Source organism: Dicentrarchus labrax, unplaced genomic scaffold (genome assembly GCF_905237075.1).
Source record: "Dicentrarchus labrax unplaced genomic scaffold, dlabrax2021, whole genome shotgun sequence".
NCBI lineage: Eukaryota > Metazoa > Chordata > Actinopteri > Moronidae > Dicentrarchus > Dicentrarchus labrax.
In genome coordinates, this window is record NW_026136716.1 from 11444207 (window position 1) to 11466897 (window position 22691).

Here is a 22691-nt window from a genome sequence, read left to right on the forward strand (position 1 = left end):
AATAAACCTCCCTGGTGGGTTCCAAGTCTCATTGGATATAGCAGGGGGAAAAAATCATGTTGGTTTACAAGTAAAAGCGACCTTCCATATGCTCTGGAATCCACTTTTGGCCGGTCGAACTGTTTTCACCGTCTGTTCAGAATGTGATGAAGGGTTCGCATTTTATGCAGTTTTCCGCCATGCAAGGATCAGGTCAAGTGGCTGTTACAAAGTACAAATGTGGTGTGACTGTAGCTTGGAGTGTTTTCAGTGGAATTCATGTGTTTAAATAGTGATGAATAAAGGTGATGATACTGGCAGTCAATCAACTGCAGCAATCCAAACCTTTGGATCGTGAATGCTTTGTCGCCCACATGCTAATTTGTACCACATTTGCACATTGCAGAGATAAGGGACTTCATTTATTTTTATTTTTATGGATATGACTGTAGATAATTAGATCTGCAGACAGTATTTGCCCCTTTATGATCATTAATACTGTTGCAATGGGTTACTGATGGGAGCAAATATATTTGTTAATGATTAAAGGATTATGTAAATTAGTAGCTACAAAACCATGACTCAACTAGCATCAATAAAGAAAGCACATTATGCTGTTTGTAGTGGAAGTACAAAATGACAAGTGGGTCCATGGGTAGTTTTAAAATTGCCACGACACATTTTTGTTTATTCACTGTTTGCCAGGCTAGAAAATTGCATAAATCAGAATCAGAGGGGGTAAAAGCGAGAGGGTATCAAGTGAAAGATGGCTATAAAAACCAGCAACGGAAAATCAATGGTATCTGCTATCATACTCTTCACCTCACCTTCCCTTCCTTGATCTTGCTTCCAATGATCTGCCTCCTCTGCTGAATAATGTCAATCAGGAGATCGCACTCCTCCAGGAGCTTGCCCTCCTGACGCGACGCATTCACCTGAGAACCAATTCACAGAGAGTATTAGATAAACAAAGAGATTGATGGATGCTGGGGGTGGGGGGGGGATATAGAGGTATATATGTTTCGAGGTTCCACATCATGTCGACGGAGGGGCAGGATGTCATTTTCATCCATCCGCCAGGCCCCCACTGTCTGGAAGCAAACACTTGAGGAAGATGAGGCATATTCAGCCATTTTGCCTCCTGCTGACTTGAGTGCTGAGTGACAAGTAAAATAAGCAGGAAGCCCTGTGGCTGTTAGAGAGCAGACATGACACTCAGCAATATGCTGATGAACCAGACACAAGGGCGATGTCCAAAATCACACTCTATTTACTATACAGTGGACTATATTTACCCTCTGCTAGTTTTGTGTGTGTCTCACTTCTGATTAAAGTGAAATTGATTCACTACATAGTTCCCACAATAGAATTAAATGTGTTGCACTTCATAGTGAGACTCTACAGTTGTCCTTGTTGCTGCAAATGATGATTGCTAAGCGTCTGAAGTCTCAATTTACTGCTCACTATAGGGTAGAGTGTCTATTGTATCAGTGAACAAGTGATTTTGGATGCAGCCAAGGAGAATCCCCCATTTCCCTGGTAGCCATTTTTAAGTAGAAAATCCTGTTTAACTCGATGGCAAGCCGACATTTTACACATTCCCCAAGAAATCTGATTTGATATAGGTTCACATTTTAAGGTTATATATGACACTTTCGGTCCAGTATCATAATAAAATGTGTAAATCAAACAAAAACAGGCTAGTGTTTGTGTGCTATGTGGAACCAAAAGTCATCGCTGACTTAATTTACCTAATATAACTTCATGCAGTTTGAACCCTAATTTTACTGGTAAAAAATGGTCTGGATGTCCATGTTGTGTTTTTATACATCTAGGTTAATTTGTTTTTTTGCATTTCAAAGACTATATTTCAATGTGGAGTGGGTCCTGACTACATGGTGACACTAAAATGTGTTTACTACATTGATACATATTATATATAACCTAGACATCTGAAAAAAATGCATTCCAGTCTTAATCTCAACGTCCAGACATTATTTGACCTACTAAGATAGATAGATGTGATCAGACCTTTAGAGCCCACATATCTTCATAAGAGGTTTAACTGGGACCTTTGACCTCTTTGAGCATAACATACTTACATACATTTCTTTAACAAAATAGCATTTTAATTAATGTTCATATTTCATATAATATAGGACATGAATTTAAAAAAATTATTTGGTGTAATTAGAATGCTTTTGTGGTCATTTCTATATTTGTCACCTTCTTTAAATGTGCAAACCCAATTTGTGGGAAGGCAAGAGTTACTTTAATACTTTTCGAAAAATATCCCTAGTTATACAGTATTGTCCGGCATTGGATTCCAAACAATGAGGAGGTAAATCCAATGTCACACAGGGGTTAAGATGGACTATGGATATTTTATGTGCATGGGACATCAGCGACTATATAGAGTTGTTACCTGCCTACAGTAATTGTCACATTGTGGAGAGCATAAAGGCCTGCACTGTAACTTTATGTAAAAGAATATTTAGTTGGCTGTGGGGTTCAAACATCTGCTTGGCTCAGAACCCACTGATGGCAATTCAACTTGAGAAAAATGATTTAATTTAGCCGGAGGGTGTTTGGGAAAGTGCGGTTGATGCTGTTGATTACATTCAGGGTCATTCTGCCGTGAGGGTCTTTAGAAGAAAAATGGCATCCAACTCCATTCTCCGAGGTATTTGATTCACTTTGCAGTTGGAACCTTTACAGTCTGAGCAAGCGATAAAAGTTGTCCAAGTCCAATTATAAGCCTGCAGTTCCTAACATAATGTGTAATTTCTCATTGCGGACATTTCCTAGCGGCCCTTTCAGTACCTTGTAAAGTGTTTTCTTGCTGCGGCACAGCGATAGCACGGGGAGCAATGAAAAGGAAGTCTGCTGTGAGTGTTGCCAAGCCAACGAAAGATTGCATAGCTATTCACACATCCACTCTCTCTTACGCACACACATGTTGACAGGTGTTTTAATAATGACATCATTGGGAGTCATTTGCCATTTCTCCACAGAGCTGGAAAGGACTTTCTTAATATCCCCCAACATGCTCCAAGACAGCATTTATGTGATTTTTTTTTCTGGGATTGTGTTGCCAACAGAAACAATTTGCCACCTGGATTACATCTCACTTCTTACAGTATGCGAGACATGCTAAGCCGAACACCTCAGCTCTGTCGTACAGAGGAGATGTGGCCCGGTGCGTCTGTCTTTTCAACACTGCTAATTGGTTTCTTGGACATCAGTGTGACAGCTCTGGGGAGGCTTGAGATTTGAAAGTGCTTACCCTGTGAAAAGCTCGTGTGATCTCTTTGCTAATTGGTGTACAAAATTCCACATACTTATACAGATCTAAAACAAGGGGTTCTGGGGTAGAAGCTTCTCTGAATATAGACTCCAAACACACACACATTGAAGTTCATCTGGTTCTCTGGCAGTCAGCTCTTTTGGTCTCCAGCAGATTTTTTTGCTTATTTTGCTGTGTTTTTGTGTATGCGCCGCTGGGTCAGGAATAGTTTCCAACAACTTATATATAACAATTAAACTAAAATGGAACTGTAATGAGAGTTTGGGGGGTGCTTTTTTTTCTTTCTTGGCTGAGATTGTTGCTTTGTTTCCACCGAGGCTCTGATTCGCTCTCCCTGACATTTCAAGACTGTTAATCTCAAGAACTCGATGTGAATAGATGTGACGTCCTCCGATGTTGCTCGTCTGACCGGAACAAACCGCCCACAAGGCTGCGTGGACACACACAGCGGTCACACATCTTCCAGATTTAAGCATTCTGTTAGGTTAAATGTATTTTAGACGTGGGACATTTTGTAGCCTAAAACATTATAATTACTTCACTAAATAGTTGAATTGTGATAGACTAGACACAAACACACACACACATGCACACACACACACAGAGTTTAGACCGGAGTACATCATGTGTCATGTAAAGATGTGGAGCATCTAACGACTGTGGGCAGAGCCCTCTGGAGCATATGATCAGTATGACAGATTGTACCCTGGCAGCGACATTAAGTGATTCATTTAACCACACACACACACACACACACACACACACACACACACACACACACGCGAAAATGACTCAATGCTCGAGGGTATCCAAACTTTTAGAAAAGCACATGAACCAAACTTTCTGCAAGGGGGGTGACGTTAAACTTTTCATGCCTAATGTATTCAGTGACACCAGACATCAGAGGTATTTCTCCTTCTGTGGCTTTTGCTACATTTTTCATTTGCTTATCAAAAGCAGAAAGCCTGGTACTTTCTTCATTATGTGGCTTGGATTCATTTTCTCTATTGCATTCTATAAACAAACCAATCAACTGCCTCACATTACCCCTCTTTGACTATTTGTGATTATTGAATTATACTCGGATTCAAACCCCATTTTGCAGCATGCAAAAGGCAACCGAGAACACAAATATCGTGAGGCATCGGATTCTAACAATTACAACATCTTGATCCTATTAGCTGACGCCATGCCAGCTGAAAAACAGTGCCCCGGATTTGACAGAATGTGGCACAGGAGCGTTAAATTGCGGGCACGGTTGAACCGCGGCACAGACGGTGACTCAGAGGAAACATGATGTGAGCGTGCAGTATTTCCTAGAAGACCACTCGCCTCCTTTTACACCCCCATTACCCCCACTCCTAGAACTGGCAGTAGGGGTGGACAGAATTCATAGCAGGGATGTTAAGGGAGGTTGCCATCTATGACAAAACTTGCGTGTACAGTTTTGATACATTTGAACATCTGGAGCCTCAGAGATGTCTCAAATCTCAGCAGCCACCACCAGAATAGACGAATCCGCATGATGTGAAATATTCAGACAGCTGCCCGTGCAGTGTTTTTCCTTTGTGACCCTTTTTTTTTTGTGCTGTCACGTTCACCCCCTCTCATGGGCAGCCGCATGTGCATGTCAAACAGGCTTCGTTTACTAAGTTTCTATGACTTTGTGCACTTATTTTTGGCTCGTGAGCACCAGCTCAGCGCTATTCCATCTTGTGCAATATGATTTTTCTCACCCTAAGACAACATGCTATCACTATACACGCCACAAGCTATTTTAGGGCTTTAGAGTGTGTTGCAAAATTGCACTGTATGTGTAGTTGTGACCATAATGCACTTGAGAAAAAAAAAAAACAGGTCAAGCTTTTTTTGCCCCCTTTGTATATACATCATTTATTCATTTCTGATTTTTAAAGTATTTCCTCTTTTATAAAAGAGTTTTTTTTTTTCGTATTTAAAATTCCTGCATCATCAAAATATTTCCTCAAGAAAACATCTTTGCGTGATGGCGACACAAAAACATGCTCACAAAATATGCACCCAGCAAAAAAAAAAAAAAATTAATCTCCTTAATAAATCGCAATCCTCTTTCCTTGCAGTTTGCAAAGGCCTTGCCAGGCAGTGAGGCTGCTCTCCATTATTCCTAAACTAAGATGTCACTGCCTTTTAACCCCGTGGCATTGCTTTATTTAAATCTTCTTAGTGGGCCAGCGTAACATGAACAGGCAGGCTTAGCACAGAATTGCCTTCAGTAGAGCTAAATACACACAGGCATTCACACACATTGCTGTCACCCTAATAATAAACATATTAGACAAAACCAGATGTTGAGTAATTGCAGAAACAAAGCCATGCCAGGTTCTACGCAAATTAATGTTTGTGGGGAAAAAAAAGAGTCAAACTTTAAGCTAGTGCACTGTTTTTAAGGTGGAATATGTGATGCTAAAGAAGTAGCAGCTGTTGCTAAAGGCCATCTTTTCATACCTCTTAAGTGAAAGCACTGCAGACATCATAGGGCAGCAACAAACAATTAATTTAATTATCGATTTAATATAAAATGTCAGAAAATGGAGGCACAAGTTCCCAGAGCCCATGATGACATATTAAAAATAAAGTTTTTGCCCAACAAACTGCAAAACTTAAAGTTATTCCATTTCCGATTGAAAACAAACAAAAAAAGTAGCAAATCATCACATTAGAGAAGCTGGGACCACAGAATGTTTTGGCAGTTTTTGCATGACAAACTAATAGATCAAAAAACTAATTGATTAATCGACAAATCCTTTCAATTTTTCAACTTTTTTCAAATTTATAATTTCATGCAGCCTCTATAGTGTAGCTGCCAACCTTACATTGCTAACATGCTAAGCTTAAGTATATCGGTCTTAATCTTAAGTCATGATATCAGTCACATAAGAAATCTGACATTATTTCATTTTAGTTTCTATTTTGGCAATAAATTAGATTCTATAGGGAATAAAATACTACCAACTACCGGTATAATAAATACAATTTTTAAATAAATTAAAATATACAATGAGGCATAAATTCATTGCAATAATGGGCTAATAATGAAACATAATCAAACTTTAAACACATATCCACTGGCATTATTTGTCAACAGGATAGATTCTAAACAATATATAGGTCAGTGGTGACCTCAGAAGACCACAGAGACTGACCTCTACATGTTGACAAGTCTGGATCAGTTTCCCCATAAGCGACTCCAGCTCGTTGTTCCTCTTGATCAAATTGCTCAGGTTGGAGTCCAGGGCTTGCTGTAGCAAACAGAGATAAAAGACAACAGCCAGAGAGTGAGTGTGAAATGAAATGTCCGGGAACATAAATGCAAAGAAACATAGATGTGAAGGACAGAGCCGTAAATCAAAGGAGGATAACAGATCTGCCCCCACCCCCCCTTTAGGTTTCTCTGCTCACACACGAGCCGAGGAAGTTGTAAGACAACCCTTTGGTGCTACAAAACACAAAACCAAAAAAAAAAAAAGTTGTAAAGCAAGTGGAAAACAACTACATTCTAGAAAACACAAGACAAAATTAGCTCAAATGTTTGATTCCTCAGCTGTGATTCACCAAAGAACAGCAAAGAGAAGCAATGTTTTCCCCTCAACCCTCCCTCACAAGCATCCCCAGGAGTTTGCCCACTTTTCTTCTTCTTTTTGGAAAAACTGCATTTTAGTTTAGTCCACATACCTCCGAGCGCGGGTGATACCCCTCGTCCCTGTACTGCCTCCTCATCCTGCCGAGCCTCCGACAGTGGATCCTACTCTAAGAGAGGATGTGACTGGGACAGCCACTCCACTGAGCACCAAGCCATGCGCAAACCCGGCCAAGCGGCAAATTAGGCATCAAAAGCTTTCCCTATGAGAGGCACGCAGCAGCGCTCTCGGCTAACGAACCGGCAAACAGGTGACAGCACGTCAGCTCTGTCCCTTAACGCTCCTCCCCTGCTTTTTTTCTTCCCTCCCCTTTTTTTTTTCCCTTTTTTTTTTTTTCTCGTTTGCTGCTTTTCATCCACCCGGGCACAAGCTGTCTCCTTTACTTCCAAGACCGGCGTATTATTGCCAAACCGAGCGTGCTTAAGCCGCTCTGATGCCACGTCTCCACTGTCCCGTTCAAAACTGTTCTTCAGATGAATTTAAGCTCAGACACAGCAAATGCTGACACATGGGTACATTGGGGCTGCAAGGCCGGGACAGCAAGTTTGCTGTGAAAAGCACAGGTGTTGTGTAAAATCATTCGCTTCTGTTAAAGCTCCAATTTGCTCGACTTCGAATTCAGAAAGCCGACTAGCTATATGTGCTACATCACAATTCACTAACCACTTTTTCAGCAGCGGTGTAAACAAAGCCGGGGGTTCTGATGTTATGTTGAGGATTAAAAAGCAGCTACCCCAGAGGGAATATTGAATAAACAACAGTAAACACAGATAGAGATGGTGGGATTTGTGTGTTTTTGTGTGTGTGCGCTGTAGGGGTTTAATGGATGGCCTTAATACGCAGATGACACACAAAAGCAAAAAGCAGCATAAAGGTTTCCTCTGAGAGGAATATGACGCTGCTGTCTCTATATCATTATCCGTGGAGATAAAAATAAACTAAACCTCTCCGAGCGGCTGTGTCACGTGCGGGTCGGCTTATGCAGCAATAATGCATACTTTAATGCAAAGAGGAAAACATATTTGTATTTATGTGAACATTCCAGAATATTGTATGAATGCAAACTTCACATCTCCGCATGCACACACACAATCTTCAGCACATGGACTGCGACATGTACACAAGGGAACAAGCATCTGAGGGATTCAGGAAGATGAAACCTGTCAGTCTCCAGGCCTCTTTCTGTGTGTATGCCACAACTGGACATAAAGGGGTTAACCCACATCCACAGTGTCCATGTATCCAACTAGTATTAATCTCTCGGAGCTGGGCAGCCCGCCTGCCCACCAGGTTGATCACCTGTCAGTCATCCTGCTTGTTTATCCTCAATATCTCTCTCTCTCTGTCCGCCTATCATCCTTTTTCCGCTGTCAGTCCGAGCCGGATTTTCAACCCCCCCTCCCCCCTCTCCAAAAGAGGGAAAAAAAACAGTGTCTGTGCAAAGTTAATCTTCGCTCTGAACCAACTAGGCTAAGCCACTTTGATATGATGAGTTTTCCGATATGCAGAAAGCCAATGGGTTCAGATTAAAGCGGAAACAGGCAACTTTTCAGCCCCCCACCCCCACCCCTAGCGTTTCCAAGAGGTATAACTGTTTGCGCCACTCTCGCCTAACTCTATGAAGAAAGGATGAACACCACCTTCAACAGAGAGAAGAAAGAACTGAAGAGGTAAACTGAGACACAGCCAAGAGTCCATAGCCAAGCTGGTGGCTCTGTGAGTCTGTGAGGCTCATTGTAAAGAAAACCAAACAGTAAGAAATACAATCTCTCCTTTTTTTTCTTATATATTTTACTTGCAATTTGAAGTATCAGTGATGTAAGAAGTTCTCAGACCTTTTACTTAAGTGAAATGCCACAATGTATAAGTACTCCATTAGGACTAGAAATAAAAGCGTCATGGTTTTCTTTCATGGTTATTTCCTCTTTTATTTTGTAATTGTCTTCCTCTCGGGTCTTGTTTTACTTCACTTCCTGTCTTTGTCTGTCATCCCTCCAGTTCTGATTGTTTGTCCCGCCTTGATTATTTTCACCTGTGTCTTGTTATCCTGCACCTCACCTGTGTATTTAGTATTGAGTTTTATTTTTTTCCATTTGCTAGTTCGTCCTTGTTCATGTGTGTTATGTTTATTCCTTCTCGCCTGTGTTCCTACCTGTTTGTGTGGACTAATTTCTCATTTTTGGGATTTTCTTCTTGTTTTGTTGGATGTTGGATTTTGCCTCTTGACTTTGATTTGAATGTTTTGGACTATATGTCTATATTTGGGTTCAAAGTCAAAGTGTTCCACTATTCAGTTTCCACACCAGTGACAAAAATAAAAGTACAAAAAAAGTATTATTGAAATGTACTTAAAGTATTTGTTTTATGAATGATAGATCTGAATCTGAATACTTCTTACACACTTTTAATGAAACATATACATAAAAATATAGCTCCCATAGGTGGGCCTGTCATGCCTTTAAAAAAAGATAAAATAATGACAAGGTGGGTCAGTCTCTAATCCCCACAGAGACATTCATGACCACTCAGCAGCAGACAGAATTATCCCGTGACTCAACTGTGGAAGACGAGACGAGCAGTGAAATCGCTTGAAATGTAAATATACTTCTAAAAATAAGATGTAGTTTGCTCAAGTGTGGTCAGCTGACAGAGTTGTTTTTTGGGTTGTTTTTTTTTTTCAAAGTAAAGCTGGTTCCTTCCCCAGCATCTGCTCTTAATCAGCGAGAAGCTTTTTCTGCTGCAGCACACTCAGATCCTCTCACAGCCTCTTCTTATATCACCCAACAAGAATCAATCCAGTCTCACATTTAGTGTTTCATCACCTAACGTCACCCTGCCGGCTTGTAGTTGCGAGGCTCTACATTCCAAGATGTGTCGCTTTAGTTATTTTTTTTTTTGTTTGTTTTCCACCAGCTCTATCTAGATGTGCAAACCCCAGTGTCATTATTGTGTATGTTCTGTGCACACAAGAGGCGGCTATAGGCTACAAGCGAGCTAAATCACCCTGAAGCGGTGCTGATAATCTAAGAAAGTATGCAAGGAGGGGGGGGATAACACACACACTAAAATGTAGACGGAGACAGGTAGGGAACCGAGCTGAAAACTTCAGAGGAGCTACTTCTTTTTGAGATTTACTGTGACACTGAGCAGGATTGTGTTCTCAGGGATCCTCACTGAACTGCCAGAATTTCACTTGTGTGAATATGTGTGTGTGAGAGAGATCAGAGAAGCCTTAGTCACACAGTACGGAGAAAATAAAGGTGGACAGTTGAACAGCAAGACAGAAATTGAAGAGGAAGTGGTCAGAGGAGCAATAGTGAGACAGGAGCTGGGATCTCTAATCCTAGGACTCATCTTTACAGCATCGACTCATCTTTATCAGACATTGCTAAGTCATCTTTGGGTGTTCTGTGCTTGATGGAGGACGCCGACGTGCTTGCTTGGCGCTACCAGCTAGCCCATTCCTAAATTGGAAACAATATGCCCGTGTATCAGTCTGAGAGAAACAGAGATGACTCCTGCAGGAAAAAAAAGTAACCCTGAATCAAAAGCAAAAAGCTTGACAGAGAAAAAAAAAAAAGAAAACACAGCAAGGAATGAACATTGTACTTGGGGGGAAATTGGTAAAAGGATGGAGTGTGTGTGTGTGTGTGTGTGTGTGTGTTTGATTGAGAGACAAGGAGGCCCCAAGCAAAAAGAACATTCAGTACAGAAGGAGAGAAAGGAGACAGTGAGTGCAGCACAATGCGCGGTAAATTCTCAAATAATGGCTTTTATTTACTTCAATTGAAGAGATCACCGGGTCTTTCTCTGAGACAGGCTTCTATTACAGACAGATGGGGGGGGGGGTGGATTCCTAAAGAAAACTGGGACAAATTTCATAATACCTGACTTTACAGTATGAGTAGTGGTGCTCTACTACAATGCATGATGGGGAGTTAACAGACAAATCAAGGACTTTAGTTACAGTAAGGGGTCAGTCATTGGATTAAAAGATGATTCAGGCATTCAGATTTAAGTCCAGGGTGGCGGTAGCTCAGCCCATAAGGAAACAGCTTGGGGACAGGAGGGTGGCCAGTTCAAGTCCAACATGGGCCAGGCAATAGGAGGAGAGGTACCCTTGAGCAAGGCACCAAAGCCCTAACCACTCGGGCCGTGTGTGTGTGTGTGTGTGTGTGTGTGTGTGTGTGTGTGTGTGTGTTTTTAAAAAATACAAATCAGCGCGAAAATTCATTTCAATTTAATTCTAAGGGGATTATTAAACTGATTAGTGTGATCTCATAGTGTACTGACACACCCTAAAGTACACTTCTACATCACTGTAGCGCGGTATAAAGCCACCGGCGGTGAGACAAACCAGATTTTTAGCCGGCATTGCTCTTCAATGATTCACTTTAAGGGAAGTTTGTCAAAGTCAAAGTTGAAATTTAAAGGTGAAAATTGTCAACATAACAGCATGGACTATATTAAGGACGTGAGTAAGGGACAGAGTGTATCCACAATAGAAGAGATGAATGAGACAGCTGGAGGACATAAAGGCGAATATTGTGCTTATCAGCAAGGCTGTGGATCAAATGTTCTGTTTTGTGTCTGTTCGTGTTTTAGTGTGTTATACAGCGCTAAAGGGCAGCTGATTAAACCAAATGGATTACATAAACACAACAAACCTATGATTTGAAACTAAAGCTGCACAAACACACACACACACACACACACAGCGGTACCTATCTTTTATGCTCAAGGTTCTTTCTCCTCAGACCCAGAGCCAAGGACTTTAAAAGCTATTTCCAGCTGCCTTCTCAGTCAATTTCCTGTGACGGGGGTAATTTTATCTCTGAAAAAGGATGGGTGTTCCCACAATAACCTCCACGGCTCTTATCAGACGCACCACCACTGCCACTGTAAAAAGGAAACTATTCCAATCATCTGATATTGGTTTTTTTTCCCCCAGTGCAGAGTGGTGGTATCTCAAATTCCAGCAGATCAGGGCAAAGACTGATATGCATGAAATGGTCCCGAAAATATGACCAAAATAGTTTCAACTTGTCAAACTCTAAAATGAAAGAAAACATCATATCTGAGTTAAAAGGGGGGCAATGTAACATCTTAAGTATTTAAAGTTTTAACCATTTGCGTTACTTGACAAACTGAGGCTTTCGTGCCTCCCCCTTCAACAAGTTCTCCCAAACCTTGCTGTCTTTATGAATTAAAAATCAAATGTGTTGTTCTGCATAAATATTGCAAGCCAGTTGAAGTTGTTTACTGTGGCAATTAGCTTAGCTCTAGACCTCCATTCATTTACTACCATGTTTTTGTCGCTAGTTTAAAACTCTTAACAAAACTTAAAACCTTCAACTCGCTAGGAGAGAAATGAATTCTTTTAATTAAAACTGACATTTTGTTTTGGTCTGATGTTTTTAAAAGATAGCATTAACTGCTGAGGTTTGCCTACCGTATGTTACATAATCATAATTGAAGACGAGATTACTGTTGCTGTCAAGATGTGTTTGCTTATGGAGTGTGTGGGTTTTACTGCACGCCATTGCCGTATCTGTGCATGAACCGCCGCCACGCGCAGATTAAAGAAGCAAAAACAGTTTACTGAAATGAATAAAGGTTAAGTGAACTGACATGTACAGAACTCAGCTTTCTTATACTTTTGAATTTCGCCTGAGGCTGCGCTATATTTAAAGCCTCGCCGCTTCTGAAGACGCAGCAAAACAAGTCAGATAAGAAAAAAGTAGAGATATCCATTTTGTTTATGACTATTTTGCCAACTCTTATATATTGTTTTCCTGTTTGGAATATAAATTGAACTGTCTTTAAAATCAATGGTAATCTGTGACTTTGTTAAGTCTGAGCAGCAGAGCAGTGATATTAAATCCATCTGCAAATATAAGGGAAATAAATCTGATGGTGTTAGTAAGGTTAAAGTGTCAGCCGATGACCTCTCTAATGCCTCCATCTAAGACAGACAAATATCACAAGTTTGTTGATAATGACTTTACCCTGCAAAAATCCTTCCATTTAATAATGGGGATGGACTCTATGGAGGTCAGCTCACGGCTAACAGGGGCTTAACCCTTTGTTAGTATCAAACTCACGCCAGCTGGCCTGCGTAAGGGTTTAACCGGTTGGTCAAATCCCCATTAACTTGAAAAGGCAAATTTATTTTCTGTGTGAGAAAGGAGGTGCCTGCCTGTGTCCATCTTTAGGGTAACGGTAGAGGGCAGATAGGAGGTCTTTAGTGTATGTGTGAGCAGACTCGCAGGCCTGGGTGTGCATGTGTTTGTTGGTTAGTGTGTGAAAGAGACAGACAGAGCATGCTCAAATGTTATAAAGCAGTCATATGTGCTTTGCTTTCCCATCTGCTCTCATTGTCCCCTCAAGGTACGGTGACATGTGTCAGATGGCAGCTCATGTTTAATACATTTTGAAGATATATATATATATATATAAAGCACAATGGGCTACTGTACCAATATGTTTACTTATAAAACAAGTCCTAAAAACTAATGTCAAAATATATTGCTTGTCTGGGGCTTACAGAGTGTGATTTATGTATGGCCACTACAAAATAATATATATTTTCTGATCTGCTAACACTGTGGTTGCACAAAACCTACTTGGTTATGGTAGAGAAAGATCATAGTCAAGGTTTAAAGGCACCAAAGTTGACTTTATTGGGGGAGGACGTGATATATAAACGGCGCTGCCCTACAAAGGCAGAGAGCTAGAGAGGCAGTAAAGTTTTAGTGCTGGTCAGCAAACTGTGACACAGAAGGGCTGTAATGCATCCAAAAAAATAACTTCTGCAGAACCTACATAACACCTAGAATATGCAGATACTGCACTTTTCTTTTGGATCTTCACAGAATGTAAGGGGCAGATGCAGTATCATCAAACAAAACATGTTCTTTAGGTTCTTGTTGTTTCTATAGCAGTGTAATAAATGAAAAGGTCCAGTCTGTACATTTTTGGAGGTTCTATTTGCAGAAAAGGAATATAATTGCAATTTGCAACTACACTGTTAGATGCCACTATCCTACACTGACCCTTTTAATATACAATATTTTATATTTAAATATATAATTGAGGGCCAAATGTTACTTCTACTCTGCTATGTCAGTTAGTTAGCTTTAGCAGTACTTTAGCTTTCCTCCTCATTCAATTATGGGGATTATAAAATTGAATCAGTTCATCAATCCATTAATCATCAGGCTATCACACAGCTAGCTTCAGCTTTCTTGCTTTCTTTCTTTAGCAGTTGAATTGGTAGTCTCTGAGCACAGTAAGTGCAACATATTCTTTAATATCCAATCGTTTTACATTTTGTTGTGTAATGAACGTGTATTGTTTTCTCTACAGTTATTTATTTCCAAAGCTGTTAACCCTTAAGACACATTCTATATTCGGCAGCTCAGCCTGTAAAGGAGCCACCTGGGACGAGTGTGTACATGAAGTCTTGAGGCATTTAAATTTAACATTGCGGGGGATCACACGCTACTTCCACCTGAACACATGAACCCTCTCATGCAACCTTTGATGCTGAGATGAATTGTGAAGTATTTCTTCAGGGGTGGTACAGTAATACACATGCACGGCCGACTGCACTTGTAGTACATCACAGATTCCCAGTTTGTTACATGATGCTTGGTTTAAGAGGAATTATCACTTACATGGGTAATATTTTGCAACTTGTGAGCATGTCAGAGCAAGGAGAAGTCTGCTATTACTTTATTCTTTGTCTGATAATTAGCCTGTATGATAAGTGCTGGGTGTGCTGACCTGTGATATGCTACATTCTCTCCCCGGATGAATGGAGGGAGAAAGAGAAGCATGATAATTAGATGATGCGCTGACCTGTAGCTTGCCTACTAATTATTCTTCTCGGCTCAAATTTGCTGAAACACGCAAGAAAGTGCAGAAACACACATCGGCTGCGATGACTAAAGGCATCGAGCCTATCATTGGAGGCAGAATGACTTGAAAAATAAACGGTGCCAAGCAGCAGAGGGCCCATAATAATAGAGGGGACAGTGCATTAGTGGCTTCATGCAGATTTAAGATGATCTCAGGGAAATAAGGATGAATGCGAGGGATGTTTTTTTTTTTCTCAAGGAAAAAAGAAAAACAGTGTAGACATTGAAAATAGAGGGTTCTAATCATTGATTTTGGTTATTGTTTGGTGCTTTTCTATTCTTTAGTTGGTTTTGGATGTTAAAAAATGAGCATTGTACTGCTCAAAGACATATTACGCTCTTTAAACGACTAAATGTTAGAGGGGAATTTTATGACTGCTGCTATTTTCTTATTAAGCGATAATGTTTCAGTAATCAAAATACCTTTTCTTCCTTGGGTACCGCAACTTGGAAACGGTTGTTGTGATTCAGTTTCTTCCATTATATCACTAAAGGCATGCCTCCTCTCTGAGGACGTATTACAAACTACTTCACACTTGAACATGTGTTTCAGACTTCTGGTAAAAGGAAAAACCTGTTTCTCAAAGGAATCACGCCACGGAATTTCATTTAAAGACTCTTAGCAAGGCTGAACAAACACTTTCCGAGTGAGCGTGCAGGAGGGTATTGCTGAAAATGTTCCCTGGGTAAATGACGCTTTGGAAAAGTTGGATGTATTTTCTCGCCCATTGTTCAGCGAGAAAATCTGTAACACGTTCAACTAATGTGTGGTATAATCAGTGTTGTCGAGAAATGTTTTTGTTGGATGAGTTAATCGACGCTGTGTCTGAACCTGAAGGTTTTCACCCAAATGCCGAAGTTTGACCTAGATAAAACTTGTGCAAGCCGGCTCCCAATGACTCCCTGGTAGATTTTGCATTGATTTTTACATTCTTCAGGTTACTTTTAAAGGCACTGAATAGATTTGCTACAAAAATATCATCGATCAGTGGACCCTGTGTCAACTAATAGCATGTGACCGCTTAGGTCTGCAGATGGGCCTGTGTTAGCTATTCATACATCTCAGCTGTGTCCAAAACTTTAATTCAATGGAGGGATCGCTTGAAATGTCAAAATAGTGATCAAATGCTCATTGCAGTTTCTTAGAGCCCATGGTGCTGTCCACAGGCAGCTTGTTTTGTCTGACCGAAGACCCAAAAAACCCAAAGAAATTCAATTCCCAATTATATAAAACAGAGAAAAGCAGCACATCTTTGGTTTGAGAAGCTGAAACAATGACTGAAACATTTAATTATCAAAATAGTTGCCAATTGGTTTTCTGTCATATGACTAATTGACTAATGGTTCCAAAGCACTTTGTAGCTGTCACACACGAAGGTCAGTTTTTACTGGAGAGTACTACCCAAACTTAATGGAAGTGCATTGAAGTAGCCCTTTAAGAAAGGCGCTCTACTTTTTGAGAGCAGATTATTAGAGTATTAGAAGAACAGTAACAGTCCCTTCTGGTGTAATACACACACACATACACTCAGGCTGCCTCTGTGGCCATTACCAACGTACTCTAATAGCCATGCTCAATTAAGCACACCTACACCCAGCAGGCAATTGGCGCTTGTTAACCTGCAACCTCACTGAAGACACCATGCCTCGTCACTAATGACACTCCACATATTCACTCTGTGTGCATGCTTCTGAAACACCCTCCTGGCACACTGGCATGGTGTAGTGATTATGCTAATTGCTTAATTATTCAGGAGAGATAATAAGTCAGCATGAGATGATAAAATCTCACTTGATAATTGAGTTAGATACCTGGGTAAGGATAATAGGAGATTTCATACTGCAGAGCAGCATAAAAATCAAGTTTAAAATGTGTTATATGTGTGATATAAATCCTAGAGGGAATCTATAACCTTCATACGTCTGTTGTTAGAGGCCACAAGTCAATTAGAGCTCAGTTTCGAAAAAAAATCTGACATATTTACATTGGCAAATATAAAGATTACTTATTCCTGTGCTTACCTTCAGTTTTTCATAGCGGTCGCTCAGTGCTGCCACCTGGTGGTCTCTGTGCCTTCCGACCAGTTTGCACAGCGAGCAGATCAGCTGATCATCAGTGACACAGTACATGTTCACCTTCTCCTCATCGTGCTCCAGGCACTGGAGCCCTCTCAGATGGGAGTCTGGCATGGGCTCGATGAGCCTGTGGCCCGTGAACGGCTTCTTGTTTGGGTGAGTCGCTCGGAGGCACTCCTCGCAATACGACACCTCGCACGTCACACACGTTTTGACGGCATCCTGTGGCGGGTCCTGCTCGCAGAACTGGCATTGGACCGGTTCAGGAGGTGTTCCTGGGCTGGACATGGCGGCGTTGACAGGGACCAGCGCCAATCGGTTGCTCCCTTCCTCGCTGGGAGAGTTTGGCCCGCTGTGGGGCGCAGGCAGTGGCAGTGGTAGCGGGAGCCCGGCTGAAGATGAGGCTCTCTGAACTCTATCAATAATGTTCTGCAAGGTGACGTTTCTCTTAAGTCCTTCTAATCCACGCTCCGGACTCAGGGAAATGACATATCTACAGGTGGGGCACTGGAAGGCGCCGATGCTTTGAACAGATTCGTTGGTGGCACAGTGGGAGATGAGGATGCGGTGGGCGCAGCCGAAACACAGGCTATGGGCGCAGGGGAGCAGTAGTGGGTCTTCAAAGAGCTCCAGGCAGATTGGGCAGGTCAGCTCTGACTCCAGAGTGTCCATCCTGCTCAGAGGAGGCCAGGCGGGACCAGGCGCAACGTCAGCGAAATCCAGAAGAGCCGCTCAGCTGTCTGTGCGCAGAGACCGAGAGATAGATAGAGGAAAGCACAAAGACAGAGAAAAAAAAGGAAAAAGAGAGCACAGGGATTTGTGATTAAATGGTGTGAAACAGCTTACTTCTTACTGCTTTCTTGGGAGGGCTTATATCTCAATGGAGCAGACCACTGAGTGGACTTAAAGAATGGCAGAGTGTTAAGTGCTGGTTTTTGGAAGTCTGTGAAAACTAAAATTAGGGGAAATTGATGTCTTCAAACACTAGACAGATCCTTTAAAAAGTTCAGTATGTTTTATCATCAGACATTTAGATCGTTAAAACCGACTAAAAATGATGGAATAATTATGTATAGATTCCAAACACTTGAAAAGAAAGACAGACTGAGACACACCAAAAAAAACAACCAACTAGGACTCGCACAATGCAGAGTACCAATCATCGATTGCAACACATCTACGATTCAAGATCTCATCCAGTGTATAGGGCCTCATTTTCTCAAACACAGACCCAGTTACAAACTGAAAACATGCACACCATCGTCATTGTCTTTGTATATTGGTTTAGCAATAACAACATCATCAGAGCAGGAGCAGATCGAGATAAAAATTCATGGGGTGGAAAGAGGGTGGCATCCAGACTTAAGGGGTGGCAGAACTATATGCTGACTTAATCGCAAACAATCACAAATCATATCGCAAACAACATTACATTATTGTAGCACATGAGTAACGCATAGAAATATCTAAAAGGGGGTATTAGAAATCAATAAATAGTTTCCAATAGGTTTCCAAATCTTCAGAAAGTTCTCCAAATACTTTATTCATTGAATATAACATCAATACATTAGGATTCAAATAAATCTATTTGACATCAAACTGGGGTGGCAGTTGGGGTTTCAGTATTAAACACACTAGCGCCAAATAAGATGTGGTGCAGAAAAAAAAAGATTAGGACAAAAAGAAAATATGAGGAAGAAGAAAGATTTTGACAACCAAGAGAAAATGGAAGATAAGCTGCACTGACTCAGACTATGGCCAAACATACAGTTCCCCTACAATTATCACATGGCTTGTGTTTCAGTTACAGACATGCCGCTGACCTACTTTTGCCCTCTCATCATTCTTATTGTTGCTGACTCCGCGGTTGCAAGAAACGACACTTTAGGTTAGCTTGGATTAACAAGATTGCTGTTCCGTAGCAGACACTCTCAAACATTGTCATTTTGTTGAATGCACCATCGACTGAGTGAGGAAATATATGAGTAGTGAAATAAATGTTGACCAATGGCTGCTGGGAGGGAACCATTTTGCAACCAGTGTGCAGTAGTGGCTGCTGCAGCCTTTTTCACAGCAGCCATTTTGACATGAAATAGTACCTGTTTACCCCCACTACTTAAGGTTGCATTCAATTCATTCAAACACAGTCAGGGTGTGGGTTGGCTCGCTAGAAAGGCTCTGCTACACTAAATGGAATGGAACCTTGATTGATATCATTGGTAGCACCTGTGTTTACCCTACTATTTCATGTAAAAATGGCTGCTATGTGTGTCTATTGGCAGTTAGTGCTTGTTCATTTACTCCCTGCAGTAGAACCACCAGTTAAACTCCTGGTTAAAAGAAGAACAGAAGAGCATTAAATGGAAATATAACTTATATCAAGCTCAAGAGTATAATCTTCAAAATAATTTTAATATGTAGTTTCTAGCACTCAGTACTGGTGCAGCAGTGGGGTGTGGTTCTCATATTTGGTGCAGCAGTGGTAGCTGCAGGCACGGCTGTACTCAATTGGTAATTAGTTCACATGTCCATTTATTCTCCTGCAGAGGAGTAAAGTCTTAATTTCAGTCTGTCCCCGCATGCTCTCAGTGTGTCTCCTGGTCCAGCCTCTCCTATGTAGAAGTGTTGGCCAGCACAAGACATTCATATTTAAAGTTATGTGAGGTAGCAGGGGAAAAAGAAATCAGACCATCTTTCTGTGTATGCAGCTGAAATGCTGAATATTGTTTGCATTAAAATGGGTGGAAGAAAATCAGCAACCCATTGTTGTAATCACTTCTGATAGCTTGTTAGCACTTTCAAGCATTAAGTCTGGAAAGATGCCGTCGAGGCAGGATATATTGTGTTTTGCATGCACTACTCTCCGGCTACATTACGGGGGATTCTTCCTTTTTGGTTTCCTGATCGTGTAGAGGTGGAGGGAAATGAGAAGGTAGACAGATGTATTGGCTAAACAATCCAAGCACAAATCCAAGCATTATTAAATAAAGCAGAAGTTAAAACTATCATAAAGGATTATATACCCAAAACCTGGCAGGGATACAAGGATTTAAGGGAGGCAGGAAGACATTTACAGTATTCAAAAACATGTAGGTAGTGGAATAGAGAGCAGGAGCCCAATAGGACATACAGGATTAAATCTCCGTATAATAGGCAAGCACCCTACTGGGCTATGCACACACTGTGATGAACTGTAAACTGTCAAACATGCACTACTAAAAAAAAAAAGCTGAATATCAGTACTAAATGATGGAAAACATTGTTTTCCTGCCAAACTACTGCTTCACACTCCAGTCCAATAGGTGGCGGTAGTGTACCTATAAGCTGGTTTGCCAACTGCCATTTAAACTAAGAAGAAGCAGCAGTACTAGTGGTGATGGTGGATGTTGGTGTGTAACTTAAGACAAGAAACAGCTGGATAGATATTGTAGTGGTTATTCTAAACTCTAACATATTGTCAGTAGTGACTTTTGGAGTTCCAAACCTAAATCACACCAACTTTGAAGCTTAATGTTTGGCCACAGCACAGCAAATTAGAGGGAAACTTATTCACACAGGTGACTTCAATAAACCTAAAATAACACCCTGCAGTCAGTATCTTGCTAATTTTCCTGCTTATCGCAGCCATGGTGAGGTTGGCTGATAAATAAGTGTGGCTGGGATCTCGATTGTTTCATTTCCAATCAGTTTTATCAGTCCCTCCAAAAGTTAACTTTGAGCCTCTGACTCTCCTTTTCTCTGTTTTTTCTTTTGTTCCTTCTTCATTTATGAACTTAGCCAGAGGGCTGTTAATAAAACAAGTCAGTTAGTTTGTGGCGGCACATTTCACAGCTGCTGGGGGAAAAAAAGAAAGCTTTAAAACTTTTCAAGATTAGATGAAACCTATAGAAACCCTTCAGGGAAATGGGGTAAGCTGAAGAAAATGGATCGCTGCAGACAGAAAAGAAAACAATATAGATAAAGCGGGCACAAATGGAATCTACTGAAGATAAAACACATAATTAGAATAAAACAATGGATTGAAAATAGGTTTGTGTGTGTGTGTATTGAAGGAAAATCTCAAACAATCTCTACAGATTATCACCCTGATCATATTGCCGATGCAAATTAATGCTCTAAACGATGCTCTAATTCAAGTTAAAACCCATACAAATTGTAATAATGACAAAGGATGGCATGAATAAAATGTGTGGATTTCTGAGGCAGGAAAAGCATCCACTCTAAACCCTACAGTGTGATATTTTCAGCAGATGTCACTGTTTACTGAGCTTAAGGCTTCTGCATCTGACTTGGCTACCACACTCAGAATAGCCCTCCTATTGGTTCTCTGTCCATCTTTATGCATGGCTTCCTTTCATCCTCTGCAGGAAAAAGAAAAAAAAAAAAAAAAAAACCAAGAGCTGCAGATAAACTATGTGAGGCCAGATAACATTCATTTGCAGATGAGCTGCAGGATCAGAAAATGGACGGCAGGGAAAATATTGCACTCAACCTTTTGTATTATTTCATTACTCTGCAAAAATATAAACCGATGCGTGTCGGGCCACTTTGATCTCTTATTTCTGAATAAGAAAGGAAAAGCCAGATTTAGAATTCTCAACTACAGGAGGGTGAAGAAGACAGAAATCACACACTTCAAATGAAAATGGTTTGTGTTTGAAGGGACTGTAAACACAACAACCCCTCAGAGATACAGTCACATTTACACTTGTGTGTGTTCCTACATGTCCATACACATCATATCTCCGCGCGCACACACAGCAGTTTCTTTAAAGCACCGCAGAGCCTCCCTCAGGTGCTTTTTATTTCCAAAGATATTTTGTCAGTGAACACTGAAGCTGTTTGACAGTCTAGTACAACTTGGAGAGGTGAACTCAGTATATCATGATGTTCATGGCCTCTTGGTCAAATCATCCCTAAACATGTAAAAAACGTGTACAGAATTATTAGCTTAGTTGAATACGGTGAAACCAAATTTCATGTAGAAGGCTGATCATTGCAGTGTGTGCTAGAAAAGGGAGATTTTTGTGTGTGTGTGTGTGTGTGTGTGTGTGTGTGTTAGCATCATACACCAAAGCAAATACTCAACCAGGAGCTGGAATTTGATGTTTATTCTAATTTAATCCACAAGTTCTTTGTTTTTAAGCATTATTACTTACAGCCACCTAATGAGGCGCACACAGTGGCGTTCTCAGGCTGTTTGAGGGGGACATGGGTCCCGCCTTTAAAAAATATATTTTATGGCATTTGTGGTGAAACCGCACAGTTAGGTTTAGCACCTTAGAGGGCACTTTATCATGTTCTCTCCACTGGAAAGGCACCCTGGCGGGCACTTTATCATGCTTTATCTACCATAGGTGAACCCCGCCCTCTGAGTGTCTTCCAGTTCAAACAGGTTTGCCTCAAATAAGCCTCTAACACTCCTGCGTTAAAGACCCCCTGTGGAGTTTTCTTGTAAACAACCAGAAGTTATGTTTGCATTCAGTTTTTCTCACCAAATGCATTCTGTGAATTCTGTGTGTCAAGTGCATTTCCTTCTGCATAAAATATTTGCAAAATAAAGCATTGTTTACATCCATGTATACTAGCTTGGCGGCTTCTTTCCTGCTGCTGTCAGCATATCTTGGTGTGTTATCGCCACCTGTAGAGGCAGGACTGTGTACTACTGTTTCATCTGCGTGTGTGTGTGTGTGTGTGTGTGTGTGTGTGTGTGTGTGTGTGTGTGTGAGA

The 22691-nt window shown here is 40.9% G+C and overlaps 1 protein-coding gene across 2 annotated transcripts in view; it reads right to left on the reverse strand.

The window, feature by feature from the left end:
* LOC127378688 (E3 ubiquitin-protein ligase Midline-1) overlaps window positions 1-22691 on the reverse strand; it is a 62290-nt gene that overhangs the window by 11746 nt on the left and 27853 nt on the right. For both annotated transcript variants that reach the window (XM_051427831.1, XM_051427830.1), the window contains exons 2-4: window positions 16908-17701; window positions 6469-6564; window positions 807-914 (exon numbers count right to left, since the gene is read on the reverse strand). In XM_051427831.1, coding sequence (XP_051283791.1) covers window positions 807-914; window positions 6469-6564; window positions 16908-17633 — 930 coding nt within the window. In that variant the 5' untranslated portion in view covers window positions 17634-17701. The remainder of the gene's footprint in view (window positions 1-806; window positions 915-6468; window positions 6565-16907; window positions 17702-22691) is intronic.